This window comes from Thalassophryne amazonica, chromosome 18 (assembly GCF_902500255.1).
Source record: "Thalassophryne amazonica chromosome 18, fThaAma1.1, whole genome shotgun sequence".
Lineage (NCBI taxonomy): Eukaryota > Metazoa > Chordata > Actinopteri > Batrachoidiformes > Batrachoididae > Thalassophryne > Thalassophryne amazonica.
Window position 1 is genome coordinate 32025790 of NC_047120.1, and position 13759 is coordinate 32039548.

The 13759-nt window shown below is 41.9% G+C and overlaps 2 protein-coding genes across 2 annotated transcripts in view; one reads left to right on the forward strand and one right to left on the reverse strand.

Annotated features, from left to right (window-relative positions):
* cript (cysteine-rich PDZ-binding protein) overlaps positions 1-4274 on the reverse strand; it is a 38289-nt gene extending 34015 nt beyond the window's left edge. Inside the window, exons 1-2 of the mRNA XM_034193541.1 lie at positions 4134-4274; positions 3902-3967 (exon numbers count right to left, since the gene is read on the reverse strand). Coding sequence (XP_034049432.1) covers positions 3902-3967; positions 4134-4149 — 82 coding nt within the window. The 5' untranslated portion in view covers positions 4150-4274. The remainder of the gene's footprint in view (positions 1-3901; positions 3968-4133) is intronic.
* A 224-nt stretch (positions 4275-4498) lies between these two features.
* pigf (phosphatidylinositol glycan anchor biosynthesis, class F) overlaps positions 4499-13759 on the forward strand; it is a 29040-nt gene continuing 19779 nt past the window's right edge. Inside the window, exon 1 of the mRNA XM_034193540.1 lies at positions 4499-4894. Coding sequence (XP_034049431.1) covers positions 4661-4894 — 234 coding nt within the window. The 5' untranslated portion in view covers positions 4499-4660. The remainder of the gene's footprint in view (positions 4895-13759) is intronic.

The following is a 13759-nucleotide window of genomic DNA, read 5'->3' on the forward strand; positions in this document are numbered from 1 at the left end:
TCTGAACAAGCAACATGTACACAGACAAACAAATAGGATGCAAGCTTTTTGTGAAAGGCTTAGTACAAATAATGCTGAGCTGAGATGATACTTGGACACACAGTTAAATATTTATGAGATTTAGTGTTAACTGAAATGTGCGCTGTCCAGGCCTTAAGATTAAAGAGATGGACTACCAATCTATAGCCTGGGCTTTAACTTCACAGCACTTCACTTTTTCCATATTTTGTTATGTTACAGCCTTATTCCAAAATGGATGGTTTTTTTCCCTCAAAATTCTACACACAATACTCATAATGACAGGATGAAAAGTTTTTTTTTTGTTAATTTATTTAAAAACAACAACAACAACAACAACTACCAAGAAATCACATATAATAAGTATTTACAGCCTTTGCCATGAAGCTCAAAATTGAGTTCAGGTGCCTCCCGTTTCAACTGATCCTCCTGAGATGTTTCTACAGCTTAATTGGTGTCGTCCACCTGGGGTAAATTCAGTTGATTGGACATGATTTGGAAAGGCACACCTCTGTCTACATATAAAATCCCACAGTTAACAGTGCATGTCAGAGCACAAACCAAGCATGAAGTCAAACAAATTGTCTTAAGACCTCCAAGACAGGACTGTCTGAAGGCACAAATGTGGGGAAGGGAACAGAAAAATTTCTACTGCTTTGAAGATCCCAATGAGCACAGTGGCCTCCAACATCTGTGAATGGAAGAAGTTTGGATACATGACACATGGCAGCCTGCCTGGAGTTTGTCAAAAGGCACCTGAAGGACTCCCAGATCACAAGAAACAAAATTCTCTGGTCTAATGAGACAAAGATGGAACTCTTTGGCATGAATGCCAGGGGACATGTTTGGAGGAAACCAGGCACCATCCCAACAGTGAAACATGGTGGTGGCAGCATCATGCTGGGGGGATGTTTTTCAGTGGCAGGAACTGAGAGACTAGTCAGGATTGAGGGAAAGATGAATGCAGAAATGTACAGAGACATCCTGGATGAAAACCTGCTCCAGAGTGCTCTTGACCTCAGACTGGGGCAACGGTTCATCTTTCAGCAGGACAATGACCCCAAGCACACAGCCAAGATATCAAAGGAGTGGCTTCAGGACAATTCTGCGAATGTCCTTGAGTGGCGCCAGAGCCCAGGCCTGAATCTGATTGAACATCTCTGGAGCGATCTGAAAATGGTTGTGCACCAATGTTCCCCATCCAACCTGTGATTTCATAGTTTTTTATTTTTAATAAATTTGCAAAAAAATTCCCTCCAATCTTTTTCATGTTGTCATGAAGTGTTGTGAGTAGAACTTTGAGGGAAAAAATTAATTTTGTCCATTTTGGAATAAGGCTGTAACATTACAAAATGTGGAAAAGGTGAAACCCTGTAAATACTTTCTGGATGCACTGTACAGTAGTGTTCAGAATAATAGTAGTGCTATGTGATTAAAAGATTAATCCAGTTTTTGAGTATATTTCTTATTGTTACATGGGAAACAAGGCACCAGTAGATTCAGTAGATTCTCACAAATCCAACAAGACCAAGCATTCATGATATGCAGACTCTTAAGGCTATGAAATTGGGATATTAATAAAAAAAAAAGAAAAAAAAAGTAGAAAATACACCCATCTATAAAAGGGTTACCAACAGTGGCTGGGAAAGTAACATGCAGTGGACTGCCACCAGGTTTTGGGTAAGTTGTGAACTTAGATCCACTTCATGTGACAGTAGCTGTGGGTAAGCACCAGCCAAAGGAGCCTCAGGGCCTGTAAAGGACTTACTTGTTCTACTTTCCAAGAGTAAACTAAAGTCAGCTGGTAAAAAAGGTTCCAAATGTGTTTGTGGCATATACGAGGTCTATTAGACAATAAACCAACCCTTTTTTTTTTTTTTTTAACCATATGGATTTGAATGACGTGCGATTCCACCAATCATGCTTGAACCCTCGTGCGCATGCGTGAGTTTTTTCACGCATGTCCGTGACGTCATTTCCCTGTAGGCAGGCCTTGAGTGAGATGTGGTCCCGCCCTCTCGGCTGAATTCCTTTGTTTCACACGCTGCTCCATACGGCGCGTGTTGCTTTATCAAAATTTTTTCTGGACATGTGAGAAATATCCGAATGGATACTATTCGAGAAATTAAGCTGGTTTTCGGTGAAAAGTTTAACGGCTGATAAGAGATTATGGGGTGTTTCTGTCGATGTAAGGACTTCCCACAGAGCGGGATGTCCTGCAGCACTTCCAGGCGCCGTCATCGGCCTGTTTCAACCTGAAAACATCCTAATTTAAGGCTTAATTCACCCAGGACGTCGTGAGAGAACAGAGAAGATTCAGAAGAGGCCGGCATGAAGACTTTATGCGGACATTCCACTGTTTAAGGACATTTTTTAATGAAAGACGTGCGCGCAAATTCACCGAGTCGTTTCCGTGACGACTCGGCGAATCTGTGTGCGCCGCGACAGGAAAAACACCTCCGTGTTGAAAACCATTTGTAAAATTCAGGTGGCTTTTGATGGCTTTCAACAAGTGAGTAACTGAGAAATTGTTTAACAGCTTGGGCATGTTCCAACTTGTCCGTTAAGGTTTCCAACGGAGGTGTTTTTCCTTTTGCGACCCCCCGCGGTTGGGTCCGGCCCGACATGCGACTCTGCCCGCACGTTCTTTCATTACAAATGTCCGTTAAAAATGGAATGTCCGAATAAACGCCTCATGCCGACTTCTTCTGAAAGTTCTCTGTTCTCTGATGACTTCCTGGGTCAACAGAGCCTGAAATGTGGAAGTTATCAACTTGAAACGGTGAGACGCTGCCACCTCGAAGCGCAGATCGCCGTCAGGCGTCCTTACGGCGACACTACCAGACCAAAATCAATCATCAGCCGTTAAAATTTTTACCGAAAACCAGCTGAATTTATCGAATGGTGTCCACTCAGTTGTGCCTTACAGTTTTGAAAAAATTTTGATCAAACAAAGCAGCAGTCTCTGAACAATGAAAAAAAAAAACGACGAGAGGGTGGGCGACTCCTCACTCAAAGACTGCCCACAGGCGAATGACGTAACCGACAGGCGTGAAAAAACTCTCGCATGCCCACGAGGGTTCAAGCATGTCTGATGTAATCACGTGATTCAAATCCATATGGTTTTTGAAAAAAATAATAAGGTAGGATACTTTTCTAATAGACCTCGTACACGAGGAAAAATAAAGCTACTACGAACAATTTTTCCATGGAAAGTTATGTAAAGAGAAGCACTTTGGGATCATATTAAGCTGCCTCAAAACTGTCTAATATTTGGTTTGAAAGAGGAGTCAAGGAAGTCATCTTGGTTAAAGTGGTGAAACCTTCTCTAAACTGAGGTGGGGGACTGAGATACCGCCTCACTCCTACCTATAATTCTATCCTTTTGTCAATAACACAGAAACTCAAAGGTCGCCCTCACCTCTCCTCAAAAGAAACTATGATCATTGTGACATCAGTGATCCCACACAGGATAAATATTTGAGTCTCACTACTCCAACTACAACTGATGAAGCTCTTCTGGATAAAGACTGAAACATCTTCAAGGAATTAAACAAGTCCAGTTATCCTGACTCAACCTACCTGGACAGCAGCAAAACTATTGTTTTACAGTAAAATGTACTGAAAGTACTTTTGTAAAAAATGGTTTTGAAAATATTATTATAAACTGTAGTATTATTGTTTCACTTTATTGCTGCTAATCCTGCTTTGCTTGGCAGCTAGAAACTGCATTTAAATATTTTGACAATTTAGAACGCCGGTGCAACCATAGAATGATACTGTTTTAAATTCACAGATGTTTTAACAATTAACTACTCATAAAACAGCCAAAAATGTTCAACTAACAGTTGGTAACTACATTTCCTGCCTGTATTAATGCTACCTGTTGTATTGCGGGCTCCGTCTTTCCATGTGTCGGGAGTGATGACTTTACCGAGTTTCTTCTCACCTGGGGGGAAAAGAATTTTATAACAATAAGTTTAAAGAAATGGTGACAAAACAGTGTCATGACATGATGGGAGCTAAGACTTAGCTAGTTAGTTAGCAACAACAGAACCGACGAAAAGATAGCGTAAACATAACGACAGAAAGTACGTAAATAATTTCATACGTACACTTTTCGCAAACCATCTTTGCCGTTAGCTGTTTTAAACAGAGATCTTTGAAATACTGAGCAAAACCAACAGTTCGCTAATTCCTCAATCTGTAAACACCATCGATATATTCTTCCTGCTAAAGACGCTCCGTCACGATCACGTGACCATAGAACTCACCAATCACACAAATCGTATTTGCATTTGCGTTCCTCGGGGGGCGGGGTGATAAAAATAAAACATTATTGTCACTATATTGAGGAAAAAATGCTGAAAATTCTTGGAACAAATTACAACCAAAAACAGCACACATATTCAAACAAACAAACAAACAAACAAAAAATCATGGTTTTTGATCGTTTCAGCGTGGATGTTATTTTATTGTGAAAGTGAACCGGTTGTGGCTACCTTTACGTGCCCGAGAAACTGCGTGTTGTTTACGGAAGATAGGTTGCGACGGTCAGATTCCAGCTGCTACATTAATATTTTCAGACTTTTTTTTTCTTTTTTAATTGGTGTTGATAGTTAAGACACGCGCGTTCACCGTCATGTGGGACCATGAAATCAGAGCTATGTCGTCGTCGCACGCGATCATCGCCTCTGCGGTATTCATGGCGACGGTCGTACCTGCGGCGCTCGTGCCAGGCTTCTCGGTGTACGACGCGCGCACCCACCTGCTGTGGCTCTACTCTGTGTCCGGCTCCGTGGCTGCGGCTAGTGTCGCCGTCTACTGGCTACTCGGCGTCACACCACCCACTAAGAAGCACACCGTGAGCTACAAGGTGCTAACAGCCACCAGAAGTTATATTTTGCAACAACTGTTTTTAATTTAGATTTTCGAATTAGATGACAATGAGGTTTTGTCACATTTCTGTTATAAACAAAGTTTTACAACTTGGCTAATCTTCTGTGACCAGTGTTGGAGAGTAACAGGTTACAAAATAAATGTAACTAATCTAGTTACCGAGAATGTGTACAGACGGTTGCCCAGTTCTGGATCACCTTTTTTAAAGTCCCGCTATACGGAGCCGTAATGCAACTGAATGTCCTTTATTGTGTATTGTTGTATTGGGCATTTGGATGTTATCTTGCTGAAAAAGTCTGGTTGGTGTAGCCCTTCTACTTAAAGTGTGAAGCCACATTATGTGTTGCAAATATTTGCCGGAAATGGATAATTTTGCCCGGTTCTGGATCACGACACTCTGCGTCACTTTGGGGTCATTCCTGGCATCTGGCTGGAGCCCTTCTGATGCAGAATGATACACACTGTGCCTGAGAATGTATTTTGAACACAAAATGATATAAATTATACTTATTTAAATGAGAATTTACTTAGTTTCGCAAGGCACTGTTATATGTTTTTACGAGCAAAAAATGAAGTGTGGAGGTGAGATTTCTCCAGAATTAAAAAGTAAAAGCCCCCCATTCATGCCCATTCGTGATTTTGAGATGACCCCCAAAGTACACATAGCTCACAACTACAGACATGAGGCTGCTGCTTCAGTGATCCACATCTGGCAAATTTTCTCATTGGAGATAAATGCACGCAGCAATTAAACAGCAAGACATAACACACTGACATTTTCTACCCAAGTAAGTAAGTAAGTATTTTCCCACTCTAGAACCAAAAACACCGAATGGCTAACTCACCTTTGCTATGTTTTAGAGATCATTACTTTAAAACTTGCAGGAATGAGTGAGTGAGAAAAAGCGTGCACACCGCAGACACTGGGATGTTTTGATTCCTCTGCTGATCACAAGGACAGCTGGATCCGGTCGAGCTTGTCGTCGTTTGTAGACAAAACATCAATCTTTCCATTGGTACCAAGTATTAGCTTATTCACGCTGATTACGAGAAACGGCGGCGCAAAAACTACAGCAGTGATCCAGAACTGGGCAAGTGACTGTATTGCAATTACATTACAGGTACTCTTTAAAATGTTGGTATTTACATTGGTGATTACATTTAGATATAATAACAACAATTCTAATAACTCAGCCACATGGAGTGTGCAGCCAGTACATTCTGAGTGCCGGTCCCAAGCCCAGATAAATGAGGAGGGTTGCGTCAGGAAGGGCATCTGGTGTAAAACAAGCCAACCCAACTATGCAGACTAAGAATCGAATTTCCATACCAGATCGGTCGTGGCCCGGGTTAACAACATCCGCCACCAGTGCTGTTGCCCAACAGGGTGCCGGTGGAAATTGGGCTACTGCTGGGCGAAGATGACGAAGAAGAGGAGGAAAACGTTTCCACAAACAGCGGGAGAAGAATAAAACTAGAAGGATGGAAATGAAAGTGGGGACATTGAATGTTGGTAGTATGACTGGTAAAGGGAGAGAGCTGGCTGATATGATGGAGAGGAGAAAGGTAGACATATTGTGTGTACAACAGACCAAGTGGAAGGGAAGTAAGAGCAGGAGCATCGGCGGTGGGTACAAGTTGTTCTACCATGGTGAGGACAGGAAGAGAAATGGCGGGGTCATTTTAAAGGAAGAGTATGTTAAAAATGTGTTGGAGGTTAAGCGAGTGTCAATCAATCAATTTTTTTATATAGCGCCAAATCACAACAAACAGTTGCCCCAAGGTGCTTTATATTGTAAGGCAAGGCCATACAATAATTATGTAAAACCCCAACGGTCAAAACGACCCCCTGTGAGCAAGCACTTGGCTACAGTGGGAAGGAAAAACTCCCTTTTAACAGGAAGAAACCTCCAGCAGAACCAGGCTCAGGGAGGGGCAGTCTTCTGCTGGGACTGGTTGGGGCTGAGGGAGAGAACCAGGAAAAAGACATGCTGTGGAGGGGAGCAGAGATCGATCACTAATGATTAAATGGAGAGTGGTGCATACAGAGCAAAAAGAGAAAGAAACAGTGCATCATGGGAACCCCCCAGCAGTCTACGTCTATAGCAGCATAACTAAGGGATGGTTTAGGGTCACCTGATCCAGCCCTAACTATAAGCTTTAGCAAAAAGGAAAGTTTTAAGCCTAATCTTAAAACTAGAGAGGGTGTCTGTCTCCCTGATCTGAATTGGGAGCTGGTTCCACAGGAGAGGAGCCTGAAAGCTGAAGGCTCTGCCTCCCATTCTACTCTTACAATCCCTAGGAACTACAAGTAAGCCTGCAGTCTGAGAGCGAAGCGCTCTATTGGGGTGATATGGTACTACGAGGTCCCTAAGATAAGATGGGACCTGATTATTCAAAACCTTATAAGTAAGAAGAAGAATTTTAAATTCTATTCTAGAATTAACAGGAAGCCAATGAAGAGAGGCCAATATGGGTGAGATATGCTCTCTCCTTCTAGTCCCCGTCAGTACTCTAGCTGCAGCATTTTGAATTAACTGAAGGCTTTTTAGGGAACTTTTAGGACAACCTGATAATAATGAATTACAATAGTCCAGCCTAGAGGAAATAAATGCATGAATTAGTTTTTCAGCATCACTCTGAGACAAGACCTTTCTGATTTTAGAGATATTGCATAAATGCAAAAAAGCAGTCCTACATATTTGTTTAATATGCGCTGTGAATGACATATCCTGATCAAAAATGACTCCAAGATTTCTCACAGTATTACTAGAGGTCAGGGTAATGCCATCCAGAGTAAGGATCTGGTTAGACACCATGTTTCTAAGATTTGTGGGGCCAAGTACAATAACTTCAGATTTATCTGAGTTTAAAAGCAGGAAATTAGAGGTCATCCATGTCTTTATGTCTGTAAGACAATCCTGCAGTTTAGCTAATTGGTGTGTGTCCTCTGGCTTCATGGATAGATAAAGCTGGGTATCATCTGCGTAACAATGAAAATTTAAGCAATACCGTCTAATAATACTGCCTAAGGGAAGCATGTATAAAGTGAATAAAATTGGTCCTAGCACAGAACCTTGTGGAACTCCATAATTAACTTTAGTCTGTGAAGAAGATTCCCCATTTACATGAACAAATTGTAATCTATTACTATAAAATTTTATGGTCAACAGTATCAAAAGCAGCACTGAGGTCTAACAGAACAAGCACAGAGATGAGTCCACTGTCCGAGGCCATAAGAAGATCATTTGTAACCTTCACTAATGCTGTTTCTGTACTATGATGAATTCTAAAACCTGACTGAAACTCTTCAAATAGACCATTCCTCTGCAGATGATCAGTTAGCTGTTTTACAACTACCCTTTCAAGAATTTTTGAGAGAAAAGGAAGGTTGGAGATTGGCCTATAATTAGCTAAGATAGCTGGGTCAAGTGATGGCTTTTTAAGTAATGGTTTAATTACTGCCACCTTAAAAGCCTGTGGTACATAGCCAACTAACAAAGATAGATTGATCATATTTAAGATCGAAGCATTAAATAATGGTAGGGCTTCCTTGAGCAGCCTGGTAGGAATGGGGTCTAATAAACATGTTGATGGTTTGGATGAAGTAACTAATGAAAATAACTCAGACAGAACAATCGGAGAGAAAGAGTCTAACCAAATACCGGCATCACTGAAAGCAGCCAAAGATAACGATACGTCTTTGGGATGGTTATGAGTAATTTTTTCTCTAATAGTTAAAATTTTGTTAGCAAAGAAAGTCATGAAGTCATTACTAGTTAAAGTTAATGGAATATTCAGCTCAATAGAGCTCTGACTCTTTGTCAGCCTGGCTACAGTGCTGAAAAGAAACCTGGGGTTGTTCTTATTTTCTTTAATTAGTGATGAGTAGAAAGATGTCCTAGCTTTACGGAGGGCTTTTTTATAGAGCAACAGACTCTTTTTCCAGGCTAAGTGAAGATCTTCTAAATTAGTGAGACGCCATTTCCTCTCCAACTTACGGGTTATCTGCTTTAAGCTACGAGTTTGTGAGTTATACCACGGAGTCAGACACTTCTGATTTAAAGCTCTCTTTTTCAGAGGAGCTACAGCATCCAAAGTTGTCTTCAATGAGGATGTAAAACTATTGATGAGATACTCTATCTCCCTTACAGAGTTTAGGTAGCTACTCTGCACTGTGTTGGTATATGGCATTAGAGAACATAAAGAAGGAATCATATCCTTAAACCTAGTTACAGCGCTTTCTGAAAGACTTCTAGTGTAATGAAACTTATTCCCCACTGCTGGGTAGTCCATCAGAGTAAATGTAAATGTTATTAAGAAATGATCAGACAGAAGGGAGTTTTCAGGGAATACTGTTAAGTCTTCTATTTCCATACCATAAGTCAGAACAAGATCTAAGATATGATTAAAGTGGTGGGTGGACTCATTTACTTTTTGAGCAAAGCCAATAGAGTCTAATAATAGATTAAATGCAGTGTTGAGGCTGTCATTCTCAGCATCTGTGTGGATGTTAAAATCGCCCACTAAAATTATCTTATCTGAGCTAAGCACTAAGTCAGACAAAAGGTCTGAAAATTCACAGAGAAACTCACAGTAACGACCAGGTGGACGATAGATAATAACAAATAAAACTGGTTTTTGGGACTTCCAATTTGGATGGACAAGACTAAGAGACAAGCTTTCAAATGAATTAAAGCTCTGTCTGGGTTTTTGATTAATTAATAAGCTGGAATGGAAGATTGCTGCTAATCCTCCGCCCCGGCCCGTGCTGACAGGGTGATGAGTGTGAAGTTGGAAATTGAAGGGGTGATGATGAATATCATCAGTGCATATGCCCCACAGGTAGGTTGTGAGATGAAGGAGAAAGATTATTTCTGGAGTCTGTTAGATGAGGTAGTGGAGAGTGTGCCCAAGCATGAAAGAGTGGTGATAAGAGTGGACTTCAATGGGCATGTTGGTGAAGGGAACAGAGGTGATGAGGGAGTAATGGGTAGATATGGTATCAAGGATAGGAATAGGGAAGGACAGATGGTAGTTGATTTTGAAAAAAGGATGGAAATGGCTGTGGTGAATACCTACTTTAAGAAAAGGGAGGAGCATAGGGTAACATATAAGAGTGGAGGAAGGTGCACACAGGTGGACTACATTCTTTATAGGAGATGCAAGCTAAAGGAAATCAGAGACTGTAAGGTGGCAGGAGAGAGTGTCGTTAGACAGCATAGGATGGTTGTTTGTAGGATGAGTTAGAGGTGAAGAAGAAGAAGAGAGTGAGAGCTCAACAAAGGATCAGATGGTGGAAGCTGAAGGAGGAAGACTGTTGTGTGAAATTTAGTGAGCAGGTGAGAGAAGCACCGGTTGGAGGGGAAGCAGTTTTGGACAACTGTAAAAGTACTGCAGATGTGGTGAGGGAAACAGCTAGGACAGTACTGGGTATGACATTTGGACAGTGGAAGGAAGACAAGGACACTTGGTGGTGGAATGAAGAGATCCTGGAAAGCATAAGGAGAAAGAGGTTGGCGAAAAAGTTTTGGGATAGTCAGATGAAGAAAGTAGACAGGAGTACAAGGAGATGCAGCGTAAGGTGAAAAGAGAAGTGGCAAAAGCGAAGGAAAAGGCATATTGTGAGCTGTACAAGAAGTTGAATAGTAAGGAAGGAGAAAAAGACTTGTACCGATTGGCCAGACAAAGGAACAGAGCTGGAAAGGATGTGTAGCAGGTTAGGGTGGTAAATGATGCACATGGTAATGTGCTGACAAGTGAGGAGTGTGTGCTGAGAAGATGGAGGGAATATTTTGAAGAGCTGATGAATAAAGAAAATGAGCAAGAGCAAAGGCTGGATGATGTGGTGAGAGTAAATCAGGAAGTACAAGAGATTAGTAAGGAAGAAGTGAGGGCTGCTATGAAGAGGATGAAGAGTGGAAAGGCAGTTGGTCCATATGACATTCCAGTGGAGGCATGGAAATGTCTAGGAGAGATGGCAGTAGAGTTTCTAACCAGATTGTTTAATAAAATCTTGGAAAGTGAGAGGATGCCTGAGGAGTGGAGACGAAGTGTGCAGGTTCCTATTTTCAAGAACAAGGGTGATGTGCAGAGCTGCAGTAACTACAGAGGCATAAAGTTGATCAGCCACAGCATGAAGTTATGGGAAAGAGTAGTAGAAGCTAGGCTTAGAAAACAGGTGAAGATCTATGAGCAGCAATATGGTTTCATGCCGAGAAAGAGCACTACAGATGCAATGTTTGCTCCGAGAATGCTGTTGGAGAAGTACAGAGAAGGCCAGAAAAAGTTACATTGTGTGTTTGTGGACTCAGAAAAAGCTTATGATAGGGTGCCAAGAGAAGAGCTATGGTATTGTATGAGGAAGTCTGGAGTGGCAGAGAAGTATGTTAGGGTAGTGCAGGACATGTACAAGAATAGTGTGACAGCGGTGAGATGCGCAGAGGGAATGACAGACCCATTCAAGGTGGAGGTGGGATTTCACCAAGGATCAGCTCTGAGTCCTTTCTTGTTTGCAGTGGTGATGGACAGGTTGACGGATGAGATCAGACAGGAGTCCCCATGGACTATGATGTTTGCAGATGACGTGATCTGTAGTGAGAGTAGAGAGCAAGTTGAGTCTAGTCTGGAGAGGTGGAGATATGCTTTGGAGAGAAGGGTAATGAAAGTCAGTAGAAGCAAGACTGAGTACATGTGTGTGAATGGGAGGGAGCCCAGTGGAATAGTGCAGTTACAAGGAGTAGAAGTGAAAGTAGATGAATTTAAATATTTGGGGTCAACTATTGTATTCAAAGTAATGGAGAGTGTGGTAGAGAGGTGAAGAAGAAGTGCAGGCAGGGTGGAGTGGGAGGAGAAAGGTGGCAGGAGTGATTTGTGACCGAAGAATATCAGCAAGAGTGAAGGGGAAAGTTTACAAGACAGGAGTGAGACCAGCTATGTTGTACGGTTTAGAGACGGTGGCACTAACAAAAACACAGGAGGCAGAGCTGGAGGTGGCAGAGCTGAAGATGTTGAGATTCTCTTTGGGAGTGGGACGGTTTGGAGACAAAGTCAGAGAGGCGAGATTGCGATGGTTTGGAAATGTGCAGAGGAGGGACCCAGGGTATATAGGGAAAAGGATGCTGAGGATGGAGCCACCAGGCAGGAGGAGAAGAGGGAGGCCAAAGAGGAGGTTTATGGATGTGCTGAGGGAGGACATGCAGGTGGTTGGTGTGACAGAGGAAGATACAGAGGACAGGGTGAGATGGAAATGATTGATCTGCTGTGGCGACCCCTAACGGGAACAGCTGAAAGACAAAGAAGAAGAAGAAGAATTCTAATATATCAAATTTGCATTACATCTGTATTGTTTTACATTTTCGGTGTGCACGAATGGCACATTTCTGAACAGTGTGTCTCACCAAAGAATGCTGAGACAAATATGATTGGTCCTTTTTTGAAGGCAGTGGCTATCTGTATGTAGGTAGCAAGGGCAGGTGCATTTTGCGGCAGCGGCATCTTGTCTCAGCACTTCTTGTGGCATCTGTATGTGTCGCGACAGATGCTGCTGTTTTTTTGTATTTCTCGTAGCACTTCCGGTGGCACCTTTATTTGCTGTTGCAGATGCTGGTGTTTTATTTGCCTGCCGAGGCAGATGTCGATGTTTTCAATTGATTTATTTATTTTAGACGTGTACATGTAAAAGCATAAGCAGACCAGAGATGAAAAAAATAAAAATACATAATGCTTTCAAAATCGTTCGTCATAACATTTTTCTCATCTCTGGTCTGCTTATGCTTTTACATGTACACGTCTGAAATAAATCAACTGAAAACACAGACATGTCATTGGTCAGTATGGGTTGCCACGGAGCCATGTTACTTCCGACGAAGTGGTCAGTCCGAAGGCGAGAATTCGTACTTCTGTGACTGGCCGCCCAATGAAAACAAGCTCAGACTTCATTGATTGCCTACTGAAATCAGATGGTTTTGTTTGGTCTCTAAGTTGCTTCTAACAGCCAGCTGATAGCTCTCACTGCCTGAAACAATGAGATTAATACACCAAGCTGGCCTGAAATGAACTACTGTACATTAAATTGACTTTATTGACAAGTCTGACCCCTTTGAAAAGTGACCAGATTACATGTATGTGTATTGAGCTCGGCGATGTTTTCATCGGGCAGAAATGGCCACCAGAGGGTGCTCGGTGTAAAGCCCACGGCAGCCCATAAATCACATGAGCTTGAGGCTACATTCCTGTACACATATTTGCTATTCATATGTATGTGTTTAACACAACCACTAATCCTAACCCTAACTGTAACCCCTAACCCTAACTATTACCCTAAACCATAACTATAACCCCTAACCTTAAGCATAACCCCTAACCATAAATTTGCCCCAAACATAACTATTACCCCTAACTATAACCCCTAACTATAACCCCTAACTATAACTTCTAACCTTAACTATAACTATAACCCCTAACCCTAACTATAACCCCTAACATTTCTGTGTAGGCTCTCAGTTCTCCAGGTGGTTTCTTCTCGACAAGGGTCAGACAGAAGTCAGACTACCAGAGCAAGATTTTAGCTGAGGAAGCTTCTGCGATTTGAAGTGAAACGTTCTCGCGTCAAGCAACCCAGTCCAGTCGAAGATTCAAGCTTCTCTACTATAACCCCTAACCTTTAACTATTACCCCAAACCTAACTATTGCTCTTAACCCTAACTGTTACCCCTGTGCCTAACTATAACCCCTAACCATAACTATAACCTCTAACCCTAAAGATGAACCCTAACTATAACTCCAAACATAACTGTTACCCTATTACTCTTAACCCTAACTATAACCCCTAACCCTATTA